The following is a 27,511-nucleotide window of genomic DNA, read 5'->3' on the forward strand; positions in this document are numbered from 1 at the left end:
ACTACTATTAAAACATAACTTTGGCACATTAAAAATATTAAGTATCTGGACATGCCGTAAGTATAAAATTTATATTATGCTTACAATCTTGCAAGTAATGCATACAAAATAAGCAATTATAGTTAATGACAAACTAAATCTAAAATTACATTATGTACAGGTTACTGGAATTTGCTTCGAAATATCAAATCACACTCAAGTTATAAAAAAAAATGCTTTAAGCAAAGTTGCCATACTTGAATTTTCCATTCATCAAAATATTGGTCTCTTATAAAAGTGAAAATACATTCTGTTTTTAAAATGTTACATTGGATGTTACCAAATTACAATATTAAATTTTTTATGCTTAAAAATATGTCAAGAAATATATTTTCAATAAATATAGAAAGTATTTTCAAGAATTCAATTTCATTTTATCCTTATCCATATAAAATCTTTTCATAAATACATATATTACAAATAGAACTAGGAAACTTTGTGTAATAATCTATTATATAATAATTTACCATCATCATTGAATGGTTTGTAAATTTTAACTACAAATTTTTTAATTTAAATTTAAAACATTTCAGGTGAAATGAGCTATTCAATGAATTTGACTGTGCTTAATTAAAGACTAATTATATTTTTCTTTGAATACAATTTTTTCTTGAACAGAGAAATTTCTTTTTTACAGTAATTTATATTGATAATTAACTATAAATGCATGCTTAATAAAGCTTAATAGATTTGTTTATATTTAAAAATAAAAACTTTAGTAAAATTACAAAGTAAGACTATACTTTAGTTTTGAATAGAAACTAATCATTAGACATTTTATTTTAATGTTGTAAATAAAACTGCTGAAGCCATGTAACATAAATTTAATACTATGCCTATAAATTAACTTTTTAATGGAAATTTTATACAATAAACATCAATTATATACTATTCAAACAGTAACTTTATTTTTTTACAATTAATGATAGGAATTGATAATTTTCTCTTTTCATTTATCTATATTACATGTACTGGATGATCAAGTAACATGAGAAGTTAAGTATAGAAATACTGAGTCACACTTGATGATACAACAAGCGAGACCATCTCATAACATTCTCTAGTCTGACCTTCACTGCCACCAACTCCTTGTACTGCTTGTAAGATTTTTCATTTGATCATCCTGTGTTTAATAATAATGCTACTAATTACTAATTAAATGTCCAGTAATCCATTAATCCAGTAGAAGTAGGCATTATTAAATTTATCAAGAGTTATTAATTTAATTATAATTAGGCACTATTTTAATAATTTAGAAGATTCTGGAAGAAAAGAATTAGCCCAAAGTGGAACTTGAACCCACATGGTAAGCAGGAGTTGCAGTCCTGCTTGAGGCAGATTCTTTTCTTCCAGAACCTTCTAAATTAATTATTAAAATAATAATTTAATTATAATTATTAACTACTAAAGCCTATCTCTAGACCAAATTACTTGATATTTAATTAGTAATTAGTAGCATTATTGTAGCTGATGTAATCTGGCAATTGTTTGACATTAATCTAAAAATTAGGTTAATGGATGTTTATATTTGTTGCTTTATAATAATGCTAATTAGAAAACATGGATTTAAAAAATCACATTTGCATTTTGTATAACAATTTCATTTCTTTGTCTTAAAATTCTTAACCAATATTATGAATGAATTTAAACCAAGCACAAAAGTTATACCATGCACAAATACTCTTTTGCAGAAAGTTTTAATTGTTTCTGGACAATTAAAAAAAACTTCATCTTTTAAAACTTCATATTTTGTAACAATTTTCTTATGTAAAAATATGAAGATAAATACTTCTGTACATTATTGTAATTTATAAAAGTAGACTAATGAATAGAAGACAACCATCAATAACCTTCCTGAAGTAAAGTTATTGATAACTTCTTATCAGGCCATGAAAATGTCTTTGGCAACACCAGCTGCAAGAAAGAAAAGCAATCAGTTTAGGATAACTTCAAGAATTCACAGTATTATTTTAATTATAGAGAGTTTAATATTTAACAAATATTAATAAAACTGAACTAAAAAAATTAATAAAACTACATTTATATAAGAGGGAAAAGTAAATAGGCACAGCAGTTCTAAAATACAGTATATATTTCTGATAAACCTTTGCAAATAAATATCATTATATCTTTACGATATGTCATACTGATTATATGTGTTAGTACAAACAAAGCAACTGTTTGGTGATCTGAAAGTAATGTTTATATTATAAGGATGTAAAATACATAAATGCCTGTATATAAGTGTGATTGACATTAATATTGATATTAAATTATATTTCCATTATAGTTTTTCCACTTAAAATAATAGGAAATAGGCTCCTAGTTAATGTTTCTCTAAAGAATGACTGATTTTTCTCAAACAAATTACAGATATCAAAAAGTAAATGTTGTTATTCAGTTTAATGTTAGCAATTTACTCTTCTCAAAATAAAAATAAAAATATTTAATTTTATTTTACTGAATTGCAATATAAAATATTAATTTTATTGTATTCAACTTACTAAAAAAACAATGAAAGAATTATCATTCTAATATAATATTTTGATTTCATTTTTTTTTTATTATTAAAACTATATAAAATAATCAGCTAAACTTACAGAATCTGGCTGTGATAGTTCTGTTAAATCTTGAAGGATCTGTTCAATTGTATCTTCTGTCAACAAGATCTGAAAATAATTTTCACAATTTTTAAAATAACAAACCTATATTTTATGAAATATTTTTGTTGAATTTATAGTTCATAAATTTAATTAGTTCCATTACTAATAGGTTATTGAATATTGCTACTTAATGCCCCTTCTAACAAAATAAAAACAAATTACAATTAAAGATACATCAAATGTTTAATAGAAAAATAACCATATTGTTACATACTAATTTTCATTAGTATGTAACAATATTTAAAACAAAAAATTTGAGTTTTTGTTTAGCAATTTAAATCATCAACGTATGGTTATTGAAAGATTCTCAAAGTTGAGGAATAACTCTCATCAATTATTATTACAGATTTAATATAATAAGATTTAATGTAATAAGATTTAATATATCTTTAAAAATCTTGATATTGGTTATAAAAATCTAAGAAATTTCTAATCATACTGAGTAACTAAATGAAAAGTTTACTTGCAAGGATGATAAAAGCTTGCCATGCTTGTTATTGCCCTATTACATGTTATAATAAACACTTAGTTTAAAAATTTAATTTACATGCACCTAAAGACAATACAGTGAAACCTCAGATTTCGAATGCCTCTGTTTATGAACAAAATTTTGAATGCCCTATTTGCCCCAGTTGCTGAACAAACTACTCGGCAAGAACTGTCCACAGAGGTCAGCTTTCTAGCGTTCCTGTGTTAAAGAATGTTGCGGTGAAGGAACCTTTTGCTTTATATATATATATAAAATAGATATACATTTAATTTTTATAGATATAGATACAGTAGGCATTTTTATCCATGAGATAAGCTAAAAAAGTAAAATTAATACTTTGTTTTGGGGATCAAAAACAGATTAATCCATTTTATATTATTTCTTATGGGAAAATATGTTTTGGTTTTAGAACAAAGTGGTTTTCAAATAACTTTTAGGAAAACTGAGGTTTCACTGTATTTGACTTCTCTTCATTATCACAAAGTCAAAGGAAACTTTTCATTTGTTCATCCTGTATAAACTTCTCAGATAATTTAGCAATACTAATTTAAATTATCATCATCTATCTGTTTTATCTACAAAGTATCCAATCTATATGAAAGTAAATTTCAACTTCTATCAATATAGTTATCCATTTGGCCATTAATGAGGACTTATCACACAAATAAAAGATGAAGAGGGTTCAACAGACCCAAAATGTACATTTTGGATTTAATTAAAAAATACAGTTCTAATCTGGTCACTTTTTTGATTGTGGTGGAATAAGTCCTCATTAATAGTCAAATTGATAGTTACATTGATAGAAGAGAAAAACATAATAATCAAAGGCCATGAAGCTTTTTATAAGTAGATTCAAACTCCTTTTTTGAATGATATCACATGCTTCCCACTTTTTAAAGCACACATGCAATCTGTAATTCTAAATAAACATTTTTAATTTAAAGCATTTGATCCTGACAGTTATCAGAATTAGCATGTTCCAAAACATATAAACTTCATTTATAATTTAACTAAATTATAATTATCTTTTGGTAAATAGGTATTATTAAGTTCTCCTTTACATTATCAGCCTCAATATATGGCTGATAACATAAAATCATAGTCAGTTTTAACAAGTTCTTTAAATTTTAAACACTAGTTATTTTAATTATTATTTGCATTAAATTGCTGATATTTCTTTTAATTTGTAATCATGCATTTTAATTTAAATCTTACTTGAAGCCATGGTCCATGAGCAGCATATGGATGTTCTGCATCAACAAAAGCACCAACTACACTTGGAGCAACAAGAGTAATTGCAACATCCCCTTCCACACTTTTAAATGTAAAATGGCGACCATGTTTGAGTCTTCCCCTAAAAGTAAAACTTTTAAATTAATATTTGTTGTTTAATATTTATCTTACTTGTATTTAAATAAAGTCACCTTAAGGCTAATGGTAATAATGTTCCAGCTTCTAAATTAAATTGTAAATGCACTGATTCTAATGTCTTCGTTGAAAGAAGTTCATTACTTTCTAGAGCAGCCATTTCACTACATGCATTACTACTAAACGATTCTTTTCTTGAGTTATTTTCATTTCTATAATTTGGAAACATTATTTTAAAAATTTATGCTAATCTTAGATATACAGTAGTTGTAAATGCTTACTGATCAATGACTGATGATACTTCTGAATTCCTATTTGTTGATTTTATCGGGGGTAAGACACGTTTTGTATTTAATAATCCTTTCCTTAGTGTTGCTTTGATTTGTTCTGATTCTAGAAATATATTTTTTAAAATGAAATTTGTAGTTTTTATTTTAATAATAATTTTATATTTAATATAAAAAAAATTCATATTAATCGCAATAAAACAAGAAAACATACTATTATGCTCACATTTTTTATAAAGTAATAAGAAATTTAGAAACATTTTGCTGTTCAAATAGAATGCTATCATCTTAAATTTTTAATTTATAAACCTATTCCTTTGTATATGTAATAATTAATCTTTTAAGTTAAACTATGATTGTATATAAATAATATCTTGCTCATAAATTTAACTTTAATATCTAATAGAACAGAAAAACGTTTCAAAATATTTAATACAAGAAGTTAAATTGCATAATCTATTATATCAAACAATTCTAGTTAATAATTTTTTGATTTTTAAGTATTAGTCTTTTTTCTAATGTTTTGGTTTAAAATCAGTTTTTAATAATTATATCAGAGATAATAAATTTGATTTACCTAGTTCTGAAATTTGTGGAATGGAAGGCTCTACATCACTTTCAATATTTCCTTGTCGAATTGAATCTTTAGTTAAGGATCTTTTCTCTGACCATTGGCATCGAGCACTTACTCCACTTAAATTTGATCCTTCTGTTTCAATACCTTTATCTACTGTCTCCTAAATAATCCATTCATAATATAAAGCCATTTTAATAAATTTCAATATAATCATGAATAATTTCTTTATGATTGTAGTAAAGAAAATCAAAAATATAATATAATAATTAATAATAAACAAAAAATAATAAGTAATACAAATAATAATAATTTACATAAAATAATATAAAAATAATTATATACAAATTATACACACAGTCTTCCAAAATGAATACAATAATTTAAAGTTGTATTAATTATGTTAATTATTACCTGAGGAGAAGTATGAGAATTAAGCAATGTACACTAATTGATAAAGTAACTGTTTGAGTTTCATCTCCCATCTACATTAAAATGTCTTCGTCTATTATCTCTAGGAAGTGCAATAAATGAAAATAGTAACTCTGCAGCAGAGGTGTTTTGTGTTCTGTAGTTCACAAAGTTGAAATTATTCATCATTGTGTAACATGAGTAATCTGCAGCTGAATTGTGGCTGCTGTGGGAGGTATGACAATGAATATAAACTGTAGTGAGTTTAGGAAGAATTTGAGTATCAGTCAAATGTGTGTCAAGTGACATAAGTTGCACACACTGAGAAATTGTAATGGGTGAATATGAAACTTGTACAGTTTTCCAATGTTTTATTGTACATTATAACATTCTTAGATAATAATTAACATAATTACAATACTTTAAAATGGCAGAATTCTTTTTGGAAGCACATCAGATTTTTTAAAAAATAGAGAAAAGGAATTGATAAAAAGATTATTAGGCATGGAATTGAAATCTACATTACTAGGCCCACCAAGTGATGATTGTTGGACTAGGAAAAGTTAACCATATGCTGTGTTATAAGACATTGAAATCAGTATTAAGTTTCAAAAGATACCATGTGCATTTAAAAATTAAGTTTACTCCAGATCTAAACATATCATGTGCTTCAACAAATATCCAAGCTTCTTCAGGACCACAAGAGAGGAAAAATATTACTTCCACCACAGAAAATAATAGGAATATTCCTATTCAAAAGTATGAAGGAAGGTAGGATTTACTGTGAATGGAAAAAAACTTGTCACTATCTTAACATATAATGCGATACTATAGTGGATAAAAAAGAGAAGTGTTATTAGGAGAAAAACATGTTCCATAAAATGATGAAATCAGACAAATGAAAATAATTTAATTGCAATAATGCCTTCTGATACACTATCTGAAAATGCTATGCTGATAGGCACAGAATTATACAATAATACATTGGATGTGTTGAATGAAAAAAATTTATAAATGTTGCAATTAAATTACAGTAATACCCCGAACTTACGCAATAGGTGGGACAGAGCGGTAACCGTGTAAGTCAAATTCACGTAAGTTGAGGTATAATTTCGCATATAAATACATACAAATAGTTTTTAATTGGGGCTGGAGACTAAAGAAAACAATAATTTAGAAAAAATGTTTAATAAAATCTTAGATAATACATATGTATAACAAATTAGGCCTATATTTTTTTACAATTTTCACATTTACTTGCTTATTACGCCATAATTTTAACATTGTTTCCATCTCAGCGATAATACTGTGACATTTACGAATGATGCTTGAATTTAAAGATTGAGCATTTTTCACAGCTTCGAGAATTTTTTATTTGCCTTTTATAATTGTTCTGACCGACAATTCTGGTAGATCAAACTTCTTTGCCAATTCACAAATTTTCATTTTTGTATCAAAGTCTTTAATAATGGGTACGTTCGTAAAGTCAAACGAGTTAAACGCATTAGTAACGAATCGTTCGAAAAGTCTAACGAAATAGGAATAACGATGACTTTATTCTCACTTAACTCGTTCAACTTTACGAACATACCCAATGTTAACTTTACATTCCAAAGATAAAGTTTTTCTTTTCTTGTTTGATGCAGAAGAATTAGTTCTACTTCATTTGGATGACATAGTAGAGTCTCTCGAGTCTCCNATGGAGCAGTGTATTATGAGAGTTTACTTTTCGAAAATAATTTAATTGTAATAACGTCTTCTGATACACTATCTGAAAATGCTATGCTGATAGGCACAGAATTATACAATAATACATTGGATGTGTTGAATGAAAAAAATTTATAAATGTTGCAATTAAATTACAGTCGAAAAGTAAACTCTCATAATACACTACTCCATCTTTTAGCCGCTGTTTCGAAACATCACCGTATAAAGAGTTATCATCAACAGTTTTTTCGTCACAATGTGAAGAACTTACTTCTCTTGATGACATTTTTTTAATTATAAAATAATTATTCAAAATAAATTTCACTGCACAAATATGTCTATTCGAGTCAAAATTCAGAAACGAACTTTAAAGAGTGAGTGAAAAAGAACTCTGATAGAAAAAAAACGCTCCTAGTGAGAATTAGATTGGTCACCATTAGTGATAACAATTAGATGGGAAAGTTGACACATAGGTGTCAAGAATGTGCCGTTATTGTCAACAAAAGTAAAAAAATATTAGACTTGGAATAGTAGAAATTAAATTAAAATAAATAAATAATAAGAAATAAATAAGTGAGTAAATAAATAAATACATTATAAGTATTTATGAGTTAAAAAAAAAGGTATACATGAGAATCGAACCTGGGAACTCAAGCGTAAAAGTCAGGATCATTACCACTCAGCCACAGGACACTCAAATGAAAGTATGTATAATTTATATATAAAGTGCTAAAAAAAACTTTAAGTTTGTTTTTCTTGATTATATTTGAGTATTGCACTTTAGTATTTTACAGGTAGTACACTCACATGGTGTACTACCTCTACACAAAAGATCATCAAAATCCGTTTCCCCAAAGCCGTAGGGTCTCCTTGTAAGATATAATCTTGACAAATTTGACACATTGATACATGGCTACAAATTCTCTGTAAACCCAGTGTTGTGATTATTCTACTTACATCCAGTTCGAAAAGTTTAGAATAATTTAAGTTAACTCTATGACAATAACTAAATGAAATAAAAAAATTTTGAAAAAATTAAATAAGGAGATATTTAATCTGGTCTTTTAACTACACTTTCATGTAAAAAAATTAATTTCTAAATAGTGTTAAAAAGTCAAAATTTAAGTGAATGATAATCGAAAACTTTATATATTTTTTTATTCTAATAGTTAGTTATATCTCCTTTATTATGAATTACAGATTTTATTCTTTTTAGCATACTATCAACAAGTGATTGACATTGTATCAAGACCAATTTCAGATGAAAGTTTTGTAAGTTTTTCTTTTAAATCTTTTTTATTGGTTGGGTTAGATTCTTGCAGTTGTTTTTTACAAATTGACAAAATATTTTCAATTGGAGGCAAGTCTGGTGAATTTTAAGCCAATTCAAGAGCTTTATTTTTTTTTAGATATAAATTATTCTTTGACTTTTTAAATAAATTTTGACAGTAAACAGAAATATAATTTTTTCTGTTAAACATTCTTTGACTTTTTTGCATATATGGTTTAGCTTCACCCTATTTAAAGATTATATCATCATCTAGAAAATGATCTTCCATTGTTGGGGCAAGGAAATATTCTAAAATATCATAATACACATCATTTACTGTCTCATTAAGAAAACACAATTTTCCAAATCTATTATAGTCAATTAAACCCCACACCATAAATCAGTAGGAAATTTAATGACTCACTGCAAACAATCTGGATTGTTGGTTCCACATTTCAAATGTCAAACTTGTCCTCCATTATTTAAATTAACACAAAAAATACTTTTGTCACTAAAGATGACTTTTTGCCATTGTTCAGGTGTAAAACACACATTTTTTGGCCCAGGTCAATAATTTTTTCTTTTGAACGTTTGTCAGACAAGGATTCTTTTTTAGTTTGGCCATTTTATAACCCAACTTCTTCAAATAATTGTAAACTGTTGTTTTTGAAACTGGTTTTTCAATTACAGACTTCAATTCTTGTGACTTCTATTGCAAGCTTGCATGTTTATTTTGTTTTACAATTTTTCTAAGTGCTGATTTCTGTTCTTTTTTGAAATAATATTGGATTACAACAGCAGTTTTTCAGCATTTAAACTTCCATTTTCATCAAATTTTTTAATTATTTTTTGCACTGTAAACTGTAAACAGTTTACTTTCCTTGCTATTTATTGTTGCTTAGTATTTTCTTCATAATAATTTTGGTTCTTTGATCCAAGCTTATTATGGTTTCTTGCCAATGATGTTTATTCTGCTTTTGTGACAATCTCTCAAGTCTAATTTATACAATATTATATGCAAATTATATTGTGATAAAATTTACTTAATTGAAGTAAGTTACAAGCACTATTACTTATAAGTGGCCAATATTTATTAATTTATTTCATATCATTCGAAATTTTTTGATCATCATTCACTTAAGTAAAAATTTATGAGTTTTTAACACTTTATTTAGAAATTACTTGTTTTAAATGAAAATATACTAAAAGATAGCTAAATATCCCCTTATTTAATTTTTTCATTTTTTATTTTACCTAGTTATTGTCATTTAAGGATTGGAACTTTGTGATAAAGTTAAATTATTCTTAACTTTTTGAAGTGACTGCACATTGCAACTTAACATACAAGTTTTTTTTTGGTTCCGCTTTTCTGGAAGTTAGAATGAATGCACAGGATACAGTATGATACTGGCCCTAATTTTGTTACTGGTGGAAAATTTAGGCTTGATGATGTGTTCAATGATATGATATATAATGCAGCCAGTTTGTGGAGGATAAAATTAAATTTTATACACATTTTAGTTTTACAACTAAATCATTGAAATTTCTGACATAACTGTAAAATATTTTACTTATTGTGAAGTTTAACTTTTGCACAAAATATATATGTACAGGTTAGTTAATGCAATAAATATATTTCATGAACTACACACTACTACTTGTGTTCTGTACGGAAAGTTTGATTAACCTTATTTGGAATCACATTACTATGAAAAATAATAACGTAATATAGAGATTGTCCATATTAATCAAATATATTTGAACAAAAACATCTTGACCATAGACTATCTATATATTATTTTAAAATTATACAATAAAATTATTTTACTTTATTTATTTTTAACATTTATTTATTTATTTATTCATTTTATTACCTGTACATTTGGATCTAATTCAAAAATATTTTCACCCCTTCTCATGTCTGTAATTAACCATGGTCCACCAGCTCCAGGCACACTTTTCATCACTTCAATAATTCCAGGTCCATTCCATCCTTGAGCTGCTTGAAGTTCTTCTGAACAAACACCAACAATCTGCAGATAACATTAATTAATTAATTAACTCTGAAGAGCAATCATATTTAAGAATATGTTAATTATTTTATATTTAAAAATAGCAACCTGCACAAATGTAACAAGTCCAAATGGCGTCATTACTGTTCCTAGTTGAGGATCTTCAGTCATTAACATATGTTGAATTCGAGATTCACTATTGTCTAATGAACAATGCCAGGAAACATGATCACCAGCACATAGTGTATTTTCTATATTTTGGAGACAGATTAAAATAACTAATTGAAATATAACAGTTACACTAAAATTAATTATTATATAAAAATTTTAATATAAAACAAAAGTTTCTAAACATGCTTTAAGAGCAAAAAGCATTTTTAATTTAATCATCTGAAAATATACCTGACTGAAAAACATATTTTGCCAACGCTTGCATAATAGCAGCAGGCCATGTAGGTGGAGCGGTCTCTTTTGGCTCTCGTTGTAAGCGAAAAGTTAATTCAAATCCAAATCCACTTGGTGTATCAGCTCCAGAAACACTGAAATTTCAAATCCATAAAATTAACTTTACATTTCTTTTCTATAGAAAAAAGCATAACAACTGCAATAACCAAAATTTAACACTTTTTCACTTCATTATAATTTTAACAAAAAAACCAATCTCTTCAATAATGAATACAATAAAACAAAATGTAAACTTTGCAATTATTAATAGATAAAAATATTTAACTAAGAAATAAATATGTATTGAGTTTAACTTTAAATATTTTCTGAAGCAGTCAGACTAGATTTTAACAATCAAAATTAAATATATTTTAATTATGATATTATCAATTTCATTGTTTTAATTTTGATTACAATAAGAGTTATTCAAGAATAGGAAAATTATCAGTATGAAATTTAAAAAATACTTTAAAGTACCATATAAATTACATGAAAATATACATTTCAATTAAAATTCATTTTTAAAATTTTTAATTGTAAAGTCAACAACAATGATAAAATATATTTAAATATATAACTGTTTCATTCATATTTCCTCCATAAGAGTCTTTTCACATCTCTTTTTATATTATCTAAACATTAATAATTATGATTTTCATCAATAGGTATTTAAATAAAATTTTAAATATGCAAACTTAATATGTGAAAAGATATCATCACATTAATTTTCCAGCAACAAATATTTTCTTTTAATAACTTACATTAACATTTTTGTCATTTTAAATGCCCATCTTCAGACAATTTCAAAATAAAAATAAATCATACTTAGAATCTATAACACAGAATACATGGTCAAAATATTCAAAATTAAAAGACCATAAATTTTTCAAGCCTTCAAACTTTAAATAGAACATAGCATTATATTCAATAGAACATTACAAACATTGTGCAACATGAGGAATTTAAAAAGTTTAGATATGTTAGAACAGTGTTTCTCAATGGGGCGATATCATCCCCATGTGGACGTTTTTCCATGTTGAGGGGCGATTAGTAACAATTTATATTTTGGGGGCAAAAAACAATTTTCTGGGCGATATAGTAAAACATTATATTAAGAATAATTAGATATTTTATTTGTTATATCGTACAATAATTAAACAAATAATACTAATAATAAATACTAGTCACTAATCTATTTGATGCAGTACGAATTTGGCGTTAGCCTTGGCCCTTGGCATTGGAATTTTAAAGTGAAGGGGGAGATACTACGTAACGGTTTTATTGAAGGAGGCAACAATTTGTTAGAGGTTGAGAAACACTGTGTTAGAAAATAAATCAGCTAGACAAGCTAAGTGTATGAACTTCTAAGATGAAGAAACTACTTCAGACATATGGAAATCATTATGTCTGCGTTTCTTTATGCAGCGCTCGAAAAGCACTTTACAGCAAACACTCTGAAACCCGTTTCTAAACGCAGCGCTGAAATGTCGCGAACCGTTTCTAAACGTTTGCTGCAAGAGGTCGCTGCAGCGAAGATAAAGCAGCTTTTACGTCCACTACACGTGTAAAGCAAAATGGACACTTGTGTGTATAATACAATATTACCCTGTAAAAATAAAAAATCAAAGTGACTGTTAATAAAAATATTATGGAAAGATTAAGAAGGATTAAATTTTATAAAATGACCCTGAAAATTATCTAAAGAATAAGAAAATACTATATTTTAAATATAACTATGTATCTTCTATCTCTTTACTTTGTTCACATTTGTGGAAAGATAACTGCTCAATTCTTTATATCTCTTTATTTAAATATTGTAGTTATTTAACTAAAGAACTACTTTCGGCTGTAACTGGAATTAAAGGATAGATTATAGCATCCATGTTTTGCTCGAGTGGAAAGCGTTTCTAAACTATGATGCAGCAACATGTAGTGATAGCTGTTCATGACGTCATTTTTGCTACACACTCACTACATAAAGAAACATGGCCTATATGAGATGCTTAACCAATGAGCAGCAGCCATGTATGTCTATACTTGTTAATGCTATTAAATTTATATTATGATTATGGATTAAAAATATATTGATGTAATCTTTATATATTTATGTTAATATAAATGTGTTTGTTTTTCTTTTTTCCCTATAACTGTCAGTTTAAAACTTTTACATTCTAAAAATTCTGTAATAGTGGAGTTTGAAAGTTTGGAAAATTTATGTCCTTTCATTTGTAATTATAAACCATGCATTCTGTGTTATATGTTCTAAATACGATGATCTATTATTTTTGAGAGTGCACGAAGATCATTTAAAATAACCAAACACATTAATATATGCTATTAAAAGAAAATTTTTGTTGCTGAAAAATCAAGGTATTGCTACTTTGTAAAACAGAATCCAGTTTGTCACTCAGTCATTCTTAATATGCAAAATATTCTCATATGTCATATTTGTTTATCTTACATTTATTGGTTAATAAAAATAATTAAAATTGTGAAAAATTTTCATATTATTTTAAATTATAATCACTTATTAAAATTTAGGAAAAATTGTTTCCTTGCTTAACTTTANTGATGTAATCTTTATATATTTATGTTAATATAAATGTGTTTGTTTTTCTTTTTTCCCTATAACTGTCAGTTTAAAACTTTTACATTCTAAAAATTCTGTAATAGTGGAGTTTGAAAGTTTGGAAAATTTATGTCCTTTCATTTGTAATTATAAACCATGCATTCTGTGTTATATGTTCTAAATACGATGATCTATTATTTTTGAGAGTGCACGAAGATCATTTAAAATAACCAAACACATTAATATATGCTATTAAAAGAAAATTTTTGTTGCTGAAAAATCAAGGTATTGCTACTTTGTAAAACAGAATCCAGTTTGTCACTCAGTCATTCTTAATATGCAAAATATTCTCATATGTCATATTTGTTTATCTTACATTTATTGGTTAATAAAAATAATTAAAATTGTGAAAAATTTTCATATTATTTTAAATTATAATCACTTATTAAAATTTAGGAAAAATTGTTTCCTTGCTTAACTTTAAAAATTTATTCAAATGAAAAATATTCTAATTCTTTAAGTTTTATGGAAGTAAAGTAAGAACAATAATTTAAATTTATTGCAATAACTTATTTTAAGCTATATAAAATGTAAAGAACTATATTCTTCTTTATTGGAAAGCTTAATGTTAGTAATAAAAAAAACAGCAAAACAATGTCCTCAGTACTTTCAAGACTTTTGGTTCAAGTACTCGGAACACTGTTTTCTCCAAATTCTATAGTTTAAACATTAAACTTTTTCAAATTTAATCAAATTTTTAGTGTTAATTTATGCATATATATCTCTAAAGATAAACCAAGAAACTTGAAAGTACTCATAACATTGTTATGCTGTCTTTTTATTAAGCTCTCCAATAAATAACAATATAGCCAAGTTTCAAAAGATTGGATATTAGTTTCAGTAATAGCTTATAATTTATATTAAATAATTTTTGGAATAAATTAAAATTTTACAAACTCATGAACTCTTCCATCTCCATAAAGATCAGACAACCCAAAACTAATATAATGCCAATGTGGTTTTATTCCTTTGTCTGGAATCCCTGGGTTTGCATACATACTAATGTAATCTAAAGGATCAGGTCCACCCAACCTGAAATAATTTGAAATATGTTTAAATAAATAAATAACCAAAAAATACTAAATAATTATATAAAGCAAATAAAATTAATAATTTTAAAGTATTTTTCAAAAATATTACATAAATGATTGAAGTTTTATAAAAAAAAAAAATAATTTTATAACTTACAAATAAAAGCATTTTATACAATAACACTTGAATAATAAAGTTACTCAATTCAAAGAAAAGCTATAAACAGAGTATAAAAGTGTGAGAACTCGGGCTTCATGAACAAAAGTTTAAACAACAAAAAGGGAAAAGTTATTCAATATGATATTGTCAGCAGTGATAATTATCAACTTTTCTACCTGAGAACGTCTCATCTTACGTGTTCTCAACACTGACAGAGATGCTTTCCTGCAACCTTCTGCCCTCCTGGCCATGTTTTACAGTTTTAATATGATGAATAGCAGCCAGTTCAGGCAGTTGTCACCAGTTCCTCAATAGTTAAGTCACTGCCTACTCCTCCAATGAGATAGTCCAATCATCACTTCTTCCAATAGAGGAATAGGTACTTATTGATTAGCAGGGTGACAGTCAATTGATGTGATCTAACTCTAACCTAAACCCAAAACCTAAACCTAACCTACCCATTTTGGGAAATCCTCTCTGAACTAATTATCAATTTAATACATGCGAGTTGGATTGCATCAATTGACTGGCACCCTGCAAACCGGAAAGTACTAAGGAATATCATCATCTCTTCTGAAAAAGGAATCTCCAATAAAGGAATATCATTCACTCCAGGACAAGAAATTTCAACGCTTTCTTCGCACTGTCCCCATAGTGCTGGATCTTGATTGTCAACCTTTCTGCCAATGGAATGATCATCCCATACACAAAGTTCTATCTCCAAGTATTTATAACAACATGCGATTTCATGTAAACTCTCTCTTTCACGAATGCTTCGATATCTCTCTAGTATCTAATATCTATTTGTTTGCTACTGTTAGCATGTAGATCATATAACAAAAAATAAATGGTATTTGTTTTGTTAACCTAGTATCCAAGTGTCTTGTTTCCAACATGCTGTCTCACACTCCTCAATCCCAAATTCAATCATCTATGCATGCAACTACTCATGTAACAAATTCGAATGAAATTAAACAGCCATCGCAACTTCTGTGTCTGGAAGATGGGACACAGTAGAGACATGACATCAAAGAGGTGCCAACCCTCTGGTCACAAAAGATTTAAGTTAAAATAACAAACCTGTTAGTTGAAATTATTTTATCTAATGTATTATAAGTTTAAAATTATCAAGACAAATTCATAAAACATCACAAAAGACTTTTCCCTCTCATTTTTTAAACTATATTATAGAGTAAAATCTCTTCTTTTTTTCATATTAATGTTCAACTATTTTTATACAGTACTTCTGATAACAAATTTAAGTTAATATATTCAATATATTATTGAATAACTAAAATAAAAATTTATGATTTTGTATAAAAGTTACAAATAACATTATCTCATTCCAGAGAAAAATTCTACAAACTAACTTTTTTTTCTTAACTATATATCTATATTTAGTAATTTTGTATGTTTGGTATTCTCAGTAATCCTTATTTCTTCAAACTTTTGCTTACTTCTATGTTAACAATAGGAATTCTGTAGATCCCTGCTTTTTCTCACAGTATTTTCACTTTCCTTATCAATTTAAAAGTTAATTAGTAAACTTCATTTACATATATTATTAGTGTTTCTTGCACTTTAACTCAATTAATATTTCAATATTTGTGCTATCACACAATATTAAATAAATAATAAAATATTAAACATCAAACTGTTAACATTTCTTTTAGCATCAGAACCCGTATACTTTATCTACAAAGTATTAGAAAGGAGATGACATTTAGGCAATATGAACCTTTCCAAACTATCCCAAAATAAAAACATTAAAATAAAACAACATTAATAATGAATTCTAATACATATTGTATTTTTCTACACTACTGTTTAAATTTACCAAAGTCTAAATATAATAGGTCATTCTTATAAAATTCCTTTTAACTCTATCAGTGTTTTTTGATAAATGTAAAAAAAGATGATTTTTGGGCTATTAAGTCTAAAAAATGGAAGATAAAAACAAAAGATGAGATATTAGGATATTAAAATAAAAAGGGAAAATAAAACAATTAAAAAATTTGTAAGCAAGGATTCTGCCAAAGTTTACAACTTAATCTTCTAAACACAGGAAGCCTAGATATGGAAAAACAATGTCAGAACTAGGGATTGCAATCCAACAGTGTTTTCAATCCAGCTGGGTTTTTGCTGGACCAACATCATTCCAGCTGGATCCAGCACGGATGTACTTTTGGTGCAATAGAGTGTTATCTATCTATCTATCCAGCAATTTATGGCTTTTTTTTTTTAAAGAAATAAAACATTTTTAAAAAAATACTTAACAAACTTTTATTATTTAGACTGGTTGCTGTGACCATAGAGTCGGTGTCTCTTCAACACCGCATCAGGATGTGACACCACCGAGTCTCTCAGGACTTGGAGATCGCAACTTTATGTCACGCGAGTGGTCACAGGTAGGTGGTTGGATTCAGAGTAGAGGTGAGGAGAGAGAAACGAGGAAGTGATTCACTCGGATTCCAGATTTATAAACAATAACAAATTTATTTTAGTGGGCAGGAGTACACGATATATGTTCTTGGATTTATGCATATCCCTATTTTCTTAAATTTAACTGTCATGAGAGAGAGAGAGTTTACAAATGACTCATGCGTGGATAAATACCTTATAACTGAGTCGAAGATCAATGACTGGACACACCGTCAATGGAATGTTCAAGATTCAATGAAATTTTTCTGGATATTTAGAGTGTCTGGTAACAGGAGCAGCTCCAGAGAGAGGTATCCAACTGGTGTTGAGGCACTTAGGTGTGTACGATATCCTTAAGATAAGGTTGGTGGAGGTACAGTATTTGGCACGATAATAACTCTTGGGGAGGTAAACTTGGGAGGATGACTGACTTGATTTGTCACTGCTTTCCCTTGTTATTTGGGTTGCTTCTGGGTTTTTCCATGAGGTCAGGAGTCTGTTGTTAACGGCCTGGCATCCAATACTGGAAATTTATCAAAAGTTCTGGATGACACACTAATGACTAGATAGATCATCCTCAACAAGGAAGCAAATCCATGGGAAACAATTTTTATGGATTTTAGCCTAACTTTTGATAAAATGATCAAAGTTAGATGAGTGAATTCCAAAATAATTAAAATTTAAAATAACACTTTATTGAGGATCTGTTCGTCCCTGAAGTCACTATAAATCAGTAAAACTTCTTATACGTTTTTTTTTGGTTTGGTTTAACACTTGAGATAGAGATAATTAACTTTAAATGTTTAGTTAGATTATAATTATAATGTAATCTTTAAGTTAAATAATAGGAAAGGTAATTCTACTAATTAATTTATATTAATATATTATATAATAATAATGTAAGGACAGATAATCAGTGGCTAAGTGGCTATCAGTCTTACCAGTTTTCTTATATAGGCTCTACATATCAGTCTGTAGTTATTTATAAGTAATTTAATTATTAGTGTTAGTAAAGTAGTGAGTAAGTAATTAGTAATAGTCTAGTAGTTAACTAGTTGAAGACTGGTGATCAACTCATTGATTAGTGACCACTCGTCAGTGGAGAATTTAGTGTCTGAGCCAGTGTCTATTAAGGCTTTATCGATGCAAACTTTTACACTGTAGAAACATTCCATCATGCTGAGGAGACTGTTCCACCTGGTGCGGCAGTCAAGAATCAAACTCAATTCTTTGCCCTTCGCTTCTTTTACATATTTTTGCAAAAACATATCATCTTTGATTGGTGATTTTTTTAGAAGTTGTATTCTGTTGTCAAGTGTAGGCCTCAGGGTGGAGAGAGAAGTGGGCCATGATGTTGTTTTTTAAGTTAACGAAAGCCACAGTCACGGTGTTGGTGGTTTTTGATCCGTCAGTGGCAACAATGATGTTTATATTTTGATGGGCTTCTCATTCCTTAATGGCGTATTACTAACCAACCGCAAGTGATAGCGAGCATGTTGTCATCAACATCTGCCGGACTGCCTGTTAAACACACAATAGGCTTAGCAGAGAGAACGACGCAACTCCCGATCATCGCGCAATCACCAGAAAAAACTCTGAAAACTTTCTTATTTTTCATCTCCGGTAAAATATTGATTCAGCTGAAATAAAAGGTTTTCTATTAGCTAGTGACGGTCATCTCCCAGAGGGATAGGTTAGGTTTCAGGACAAGCCGCAAAAGCAGCACATAGTCTCGCAGCCAAAGTGACAAGTGAAGCGAGCCGCAAGGCTGCATTTCCCCATAGTCTTAAACTGTGATCGTTCCGTCATGTGATTCATTGACGTCACAACTGACCGTAAATTAGAATTAAGCACTAGGACTAGGAGAGGAGTTAGTTATTTTATTTAGCACGAAGACACTTTATTTAGCGAGAGTGGAAAGTTAACTGGCAAATAGATCAGTGGAGGTAAAAGGGCTGGCAGTGCATTGTAGAGAGGGGTGTAGCGCATGCCGCAATGAACAGCAACATCACTCTCGCCACCGAGTGATAGCACACATAGCAAAGTGGCAACGCCGACAACATAAACTTTTGCACCATTATTTAGAAAGTTAATTGAGTATTTGCAGATCCAGCAGGCCGAAGAATGTGCTGGATCCAGCAATTGCAATCCCTAGCCAGGACAGTCTATTCATGGTAAATTTGGTAATTTGTTTAGAAGCAGATGCTTTAGAAATTTCCTTAATATTTTTTTGGGTATTAGAAATCAAGGACTAGATTCGAAGTCAATAATCAATTAATGATTGGAAGTTAGTAAAGGAGACTGTGTATAAGACTGTTTTAGAGAAAATGTATTGGCAATTATCTTATGCGATTCCCCTGCATATGACCAAATCTTTAACAATGTTGTCAATGTGATGTTTGATGGTTAATTTAATAGAAATGAATACCAAGGTCTTTGATACTGTTGACAAGAATGAGGTCATGATTAAAGGTAAAGGTAAAGTTGAGTTGGGTCCTGATTGGGACAAAAAACAATAATGGTTTTACAGAAGTTGATTGAGAGATTTAGGTGTAGTAGTAGTTTAGAATTCAATATATTTAGGTTGTTTTATACAACTTTTTATACAATATTTGGGCCACTTAATAGTCTTAATGTCTTCCACACATTATGGTAAGGAAAACTGATCAAAAATTTTATTTATGTAGGATATAAAGAACAAATTATTGAGGATAAATTCCTGTTGTATTCCCATATGGGGAGAAAAGTTGTTGAAGTATAGGTCTATCATTTATTTGTGTTTTTGTAGGTATGCAAAAGGTAATAGTTATTTAACTAGGCTATTATAGTTGAGTTTACAATGTAACGCTGTGTTATCATTCTTATCCTTTGCTGTTGCAAGGAAGTTTACTACCTCTGTTTGATTATATTTAAATGCTATTTCAAAAGGGGTCTTCCTATCTTTATTCTTCACATTGATATCAGCACCATTTCCTTTATGTAAGGTTTTTAGCAATTCATTTGGTATAACTAAATCAAAAGCTTGGGAAATGTCTAAGTACACTATATAAATGGAAATTTTTCCAAAGTTGGTTATTGTTCATAAAGTTCATAAAATAAACAATTTATAATACAATTTAAATAAACACTATTCAGTAGTCACATTGCATAGAGTCAAAATTGCCACTTGGCAATATTTTTATTAAAGTGATGTCTGCTTATTTCAACATTCAACATGAAATTGTATCACAAAGAACACTTCAGGAAAAACAGCAGAATGTTGAGCTCCTAAGTGATGGGAGTCCCATGCACCACACGTTAGTGATGTCACAATATCACATAGCACGTTCAGACAGGAAAGCAGGAAGTGACAATGAGAACCAAAGGCAGTTTTCATGCAATGACACACAGCATTTCAGACTGGGAATTTTTTGGGATGATATTTTTTTTCATTTTGATCTTTTTTTCAGTAGTCTAAGGCAGTGGTTCCCAATTAGTTTTTCCTGCGTACCACTTCAAGAAACAGCTCAAACTCGCGTACCCCTTATAGCAGAAATTCATATTAATTCATACTAATATTATAAATTCGAAGGTAATTCTGTCTGTCTGTTACCTTTTCACATCTAAACCGCTGAACAGTTTTAAATAAAATTGGGCACAGAGATAGCTTACATATTGGAGATGGACATAGGCTACATTTTACTGCGAGAAAATATCTTATTCTCACGAGAAAATTCGATATAATGCGGGAGAAGCTGTGGTTAGACAGGTAGTGATAAATAGAATAATTTTTTTTACATTTATTATCTATAAAATACAATTGTAATAATAATGAAAATAACATAAGATTATTTAATTTTAATGTGACAAATGTGCACGATTTTCTTTGCACAACTTTGTAAAATCTGGTTGCTTTTTGGTCAGCTTCAGTCTAGAGTCATGTTCGAGTCGAAGTTGGTGACGATGTTTAGTTTTCATGTTTGTCATGGCCGAAAATCCTCTCTTGCAGAGGTATGTTGTGCAAAATGGTAGTAAATATTTTTTAGTTATAAATAAATGAATTTGAGCATTCGACATCATGTTATAAATTTCCGAATTTTTGACGGTCCACCCATTATTTTTTTTATTTGCTTCATCTTGTGCATTTAAATTTTAAATCGACCGATTTTAAATTGCCGCACGTACCCCTTCATGCAATTTCGCGTACCCCTGGAAGTACGCGTACCACTAATTGGGAACCACTGGTCTAAGGTATACAAATCTTGACATGACAGAACCTGTATATCATTGTGATCAAATGTGTTATTTAAAATTATTCAATAATTCTGAATTTCTAAGTGACAACTTATCATGTTACTTTTGCTTTCTAGACTCCAAACTTATAAGGATATCTATCAGAACCCGCATTAATTAATTAGTAAAACCGATGGCAATAAATAATTTGGAATGGCAAAAAAATTTAAAACTGACAAAATGGTTGGCAATTTTTTAACATTTTCCAGTGTGACCCAAATACTAAAATAATACCATACTTTAACATAATCATAATAAATAAGTAATAAAATTTAATTTAAAATACTTAATGATAATTAAATTACTTTTTAATCTGTCTAGTTATTATTTGAAATTCATTTGACTTCATTTTAAATACAGAATACTAATTTTATTTATCAAATCTCTTACAAATCAATTTGAAATAAATTTGTTTTTTATTTAAAGATAATGATTCTAATTCTATTTAAGTTTACATACGTTTGTCACTATTTATGTTAATTTATTATTAATAGCATTTATATTAAAGTTTGTTAAATTATTTATAAATTATAAATTAATACCATCTAAACATTCTGTAAAATACTTTAAAGTTAAAGAAAGAAAAATTTTTTAGCTTGAAAGCAAAAAAAAAAAAAAAATGTTCCAGTACAACTGAATGACACTTTAAATAGAAATCAGAACAGACTAACTTCTAGACACTAAAAAAATTTGTTAAATAAATACTTCATTTAAAATAATAATCATATTTATTATGTTTTAGAAGATTAAATAAATATATAAAATTCAAAAACAAATATCTTAGACTAATCTAACATGCAACTCAAAATACATATTTTACTATAGTTAATCTATTTTAAAATATATTAATTACAAAGCATTCAAACAGACTTATTATAGAATTAAAATGTATTTTTTATTGAAGTTCAAAACATTTTTAAATTTCAATATATTATCAATAGTTTTCTTTTATTAAAAAATATTTTAATGCATTGAAATGATGAAATTATTGTTTTTATTTTTTAACAAAATTATATAAAATTATCATTGTTCTTATTCTCTATAATAGAAAAATTGACATTTCTTTATTCAAATTCATTATTTTTCATAATCCTTTGAAATATGATAATAAAAATTTAAAAAAATAAAAAGCTATTGGTGAATTAGTAATGACATATGTTTAAAAATTTTTTCCAAACTTAGAATAATTAATTAAAGAACTCTTTGATTAGAAGAAGCTTGATATTGTTCAAGAGTCCAAACTGTAATATATGCATTAAAAATCATATGTTTTTTAATGAAAGATTCTGATTAATATACAGTAATTCTGATATTACTTTTAAATGAAGAAAAATTGAATAATTTTCTCCTCTTGACTCAGCTCAGAGAAAATGCACATCTAGAGAAACAGATATTTGTGGAAAGACTTTAAATACATAAATAACTATAGTATTTTATTAGTAAATTACTCTACATTAGCACACATTTAATCATTAAGAAACTTATTGAAGTATTAATTTGCTTGAAATATAAATCAAAGCAGAAATAACTCCAAATTGTAACTTAGATGTAGAATTCAGACAGATTATGGCTAGATAAGAATTTATTTAGCAAACTAATTGGAAGTAAGGTAATGATCTTCAAACTATTCTAAGTGGTAAAATAATGTGCTAGGACTAATGTTATATTTGAAGATTATATTATTCATATAAGCACAGAGAAGTCATAAAATGGCATGAAAAAAGGATTTATGAACATTTAAGGAAAATACAATAAATAAAAGTAATATTGATAATAAAATAAAATGAAATCCAAAAGAGTGGATATAGCATATATAGCTATGAATCTCATGCAAAGTCTTTCTGGATCAGCAATAATCCATAAACATCCATTTTGAGCAACACTGAATTAGAAAATAATATTTGAAAACAATTCTCTTTAATGACTTTTAATTTTTGTAACGTTAACTTTTCCTTACATAAATACTTTTTAACATAAGGTATATTCTTGAAAATGTGATTTTTATCAAATTTTTTACTTTGATTCTTAATGTCCCTGAAGATGATTTTACATACTAGGAAAGCTCTAAGATAACAAAGATATGAACTTCAGTGTTTTGAGTAAATACTTTTCATTTTGACTTCTCTGTAATCTTTTCAATAAAGTTACATAAACAGAATTGAACATTTTAAATTATATGACAAAAAAGTTCAAATGTTCTGGCAATTCTATTTTTGATTTCTCATAGCCATAATTGGTAAAAATTATAAAGTCTAAGTATATTTTTTTGTTATTTTTAATAATAGAAACCAAACATAAGATTATCATCTTGTTCCATACTATTACATCTGATTCAATAAATATAAATTTATATAAAACATTTTCAGTATACAGTTTTGATAACATTAATCTTAAGCCATTTATTTACTTAATGAAAAATCTTTAATGATGTCTTTTGTATAAAATGCTGAAAATTCATTAAGTTTATTCAGATATAAAATAAAAATATTAGGATTTCATAGTAATCCTTAAACCAATGTATAGTCTATACACAATGTCATAGAGCAGTGACAAATCATGCCAAACAAAAAAAAATTAAAATAAAAACTACAGATAAAACACTCAGAAAAGTACTTTAAAATGTTCCTTCCAATAATTGGCCATCATAGCCAAAAAATTATGTTAGTGCATTTTTGTATCAAGATATTGATGCTGACATTACATTACAAACATTTTATATTTGATATGGAAGTTCAATACATAAAGGCTTTTTATATTTGTATACTTCCAAGAACTTATTAAAATGATCATTTACTCTGTAAAAATACATTATTCAATCACAGCAAAAACAGTTGTCAGCATAACATTAAACTATTTTTTCAAATGTCAGATATTTTTATTCATAACAACTATCTTTTACATCTGCATAGTTTAGTTTATAATCAAAAATGATTTCTACTTAAAGACAAAAGATTTGTTTAAAGAAATTTATAAATAAGCTGTGAGATAAACAGGGAGTCAGAGGTTAATCCCTTCCGACCATTTACGCTGCACAAGGTTGGTAAAACTCGATCTTGCGGTTGTAGGATGGCTAGGAGGGCAAAAAGTGTGTGGGGAGTGCGTCAGTAAGCCGGCAGGTGTCCTTTCAACAACAGGAGACAGGTTTAACAAAAGAAACAAACATTTATTTTAATATTAAAGCTAAGATACAGGAGGCCATAACAATATATAGAAGCTAAATGTGGTTAAATATAAGTTCACTATACAAAAGGGCCACTCTAACAGCTCTAACGGCTATCCTGAGAGAGAGAGAGTTCACAATGCTCAAAAATACAAATACATCTAATAGGATATGACTAAATATGCATTCATTGAATGGGCTGTATGAATCGTAGTCGGTACAGGAACTGTAGAATGGCGATGGAAGTTCAAATGGCTGTCATATGGCGATGTCCCTTCAGTCGCTATGTCCGGTGTATGGAGACAAGATGCACACAGTAATTTGGCACGCCTGGAACTTCCGGGGGCTCATGCTTTTATACGTTCTTCGTGGGAAAGGAGTCACGTGATCGACTTCTGTTGATACTTACGGTGCATTCCGATTAACTAAGTGTCAACTTTCCCACCTAATTGTGAAAGCAATCGGTGACCTCCAATATACTTCTCACCAAGAGTGTTTTTTCCATCAGAGTTGTTTACAAAGATTTTTCCGACATTGGTGTAAAAATCGCGGATTTCACACAAAATAAAACTATCACCTTAAAATTTATTACTGTAACGTATTTTAAGGTGTGAATTTTATTTCTGGCATTCCCTACAGTTTCTAGACTAATTACATTGCAAGAAATTTATATTTTAATTATAGTCTCATAAGTCAGAAAATATATAAGTAAATCAAATAATAAATTTAATTATAAAGAATATATTTGGCAATTCCATTAGTTACGTCCTGCTGTACATCTTGAAAAATACTCAAATTTTAAACATTTATTTATTACACATTCAAAAAAGGCCATTTGAAACTCTAAATAAATAAATCAGTGGTGTACAACAAGTTGGTACACTGTCACCAACTCCCAACATCACTAAGGAGGTCTTTAGAAATGCTTACAACTCAAGTGGTTGGTAGCAGTAAACGACCTCATCAGTATTAGGTCAGTCACTCTCTAATCCACTCTTGAAGTTCAGCGAGTCTGGTAGCAACCGATAAATCACCATAAATTTTATAGGTTATCTTTTTGAATGATACCAATCTAAAGAGTTGAACCAGTAAGCCTTTTTGAACAGACCCTAAGTATAATCCTCACAAGTAAACTTTTCATTTGTTCACCCTACACAATAGTGTATATAAAAAAATTAACAAGATAAATTTAACATTATAAAAACAAAAATTTCTTACTTAAATTTTAATTTTTGCATTAATGCATAAAATTGCATTTATCATTTAAACTTATTTTAAATCATAATCTAAATATGTTGCATCAGTCCATAAGCAACACAATAGCTGGCAACCCGAAAGAGCATGGCGCGACATCGGAACACAATGTGCAGACCCATAACATAAAAGCACCACAATAATATATATACAAATTACTAAAAGTAATTCCTATCAGTTTAAAATGATATCTCAACCATGTAAATAGAATTCCTAACTCCGCTGTAGCTTTTAAAAATTTTAAATTTCGATACTTATGCATCCTTGTAATATTCTCCATTCAATAACCTAATTTTAGAGCAGGTGTATTTTTGAAAATACTGTATACATAACTTAGCCAGATCATATATCATGTAGTACCATAGTTTAATACTCACAACTTCTGAAATACTTTCAGATTTTATTGCAAATTTAAATAGCATTGGTTATATAGAGATAAACAATTTGTTTCATATGTTTATTGATAGTAATTATTTACCAGGATTTTTATTAGTTGTCAAATATTTATCACAATACATAATGTAGGGCATATCATGTATAATACTCACCAATATTTAACTACAGCTGTAACTTGTAAAGGATTGGGTTGTTGTGGATATATGTTTCTACATGCTGTATATAAAGATTCTAAACCTGGAGGTATTACAGGAAGAGGATTAAACCTTAAATTCCTATTAAAATGCATTCCCAATTCGCTTCCTCCTACAACATCCATTTTGTTAACCTATAATACATAACCGCAAAAATAATTATAAGAAAATGTTTAATTATAACGAAATTAAAAAGATAAATAATGTTTTTATTAAAAATTTCAAATTAAATTTCTTTATAATTGATTAANATGATTGAAGTTTTATAAAAAAAAAAAATAATTTTATAACTTACAAATAAAAGCATTTTATACAATAACACTTGAATAATAAAGTTACTCAATTCAAAGAAAAGCTATAAACAGAGTATAAAAGTGTGAGAACTCGGGCTTCATGAACAAAAGTTTAAACAACAAAAAGGGAAAAGTTATTCAATATGATATTGTCAGCAGTGATAATTATCAACTTTTCTACCTGAGAACGTCTCATCTTACGTGTTCTCAACACTGACAGAGATGCTTTCCTGCAACCTTCTGCCCTCCTGGCCATGTTTTACAGTTTTAATATGATGAATAGCAGCCAGTTCAGGCAGTTGTCACCAGTTCCTCAATAGTTAAGTCACTGCCTACTCCTCCAATGAGATAGTCCAATCATCACTTCTTCCAATAGAGGAATAGGTACTTATTGATTAGCAGGGTGACAGTCAATTGATGTGATCTAACTCTAACC

General features: G+C 28.1%; 1 protein-coding gene across 1 annotated transcript; it reads right to left on the bottom strand.

Moving 5' to 3' along the window:
* On the bottom strand, nucleotides 1-26,937 carry LOC111622521 (suppressor of fused homolog). The gene is made up of 11 exons (XM_023364923.1): nucleotides 26,741-26,937; nucleotides 14,792-14,926; nucleotides 11,224-11,360; nucleotides 10,930-11,072; nucleotides 10,684-10,842; nucleotides 5,425-5,584; nucleotides 4,842-4,953; nucleotides 4,617-4,772; nucleotides 4,408-4,546; nucleotides 2,640-2,708; nucleotides 1-1,953 (listed from the first exon to the last, which is right to left on the bottom strand). Exons 1-11 carry the CDS (start codon nucleotides 26,905-26,907, stop codon nucleotides 1,882-1,884), a joined length of 1,449 nt encoding a protein of 482 aa, XP_023220691.1. The 5' UTR covers nucleotides 26,908-26,937; the 3' UTR covers nucleotides 1-1,881.
* Between the last annotated feature and the right edge of the window lie 574 nt (nucleotides 26,938-27,511).

This window comes from Centruroides sculpturatus, unplaced genomic scaffold, assembly GCF_000671375.1.
Source record: "Centruroides sculpturatus isolate CEXI.00-Female unplaced genomic scaffold, Cexi_2.0 scaffold291, whole genome shotgun sequence".
Taxonomy (NCBI): Eukaryota; Metazoa; Arthropoda; class Arachnida; order Scorpiones; family Buthidae; genus Centruroides; species Centruroides sculpturatus.

Coding starts and splice junctions, on each gene's coding strand:
- LOC111622521 (XM_023364923.1), bottom strand. CDS start 26,907: ATGGATGTTGTAGGAGGAAGCGAATTGGGAATGCATTTTAATAGGAAT. Junction 11,361..14,791: donor GGAGATGGAAGAGTTCATGA/GTTTGTAAAATT, acceptor TTGAAATTTCAG/TGTTTCTGGAGCTGATACAC. Junction 11,073..11,223: donor AAAATATGTTTTTCAGTCAG/GTATATTTTCAG, acceptor TCCAAAATATAG/AAAATACACTATGTGCTGGT.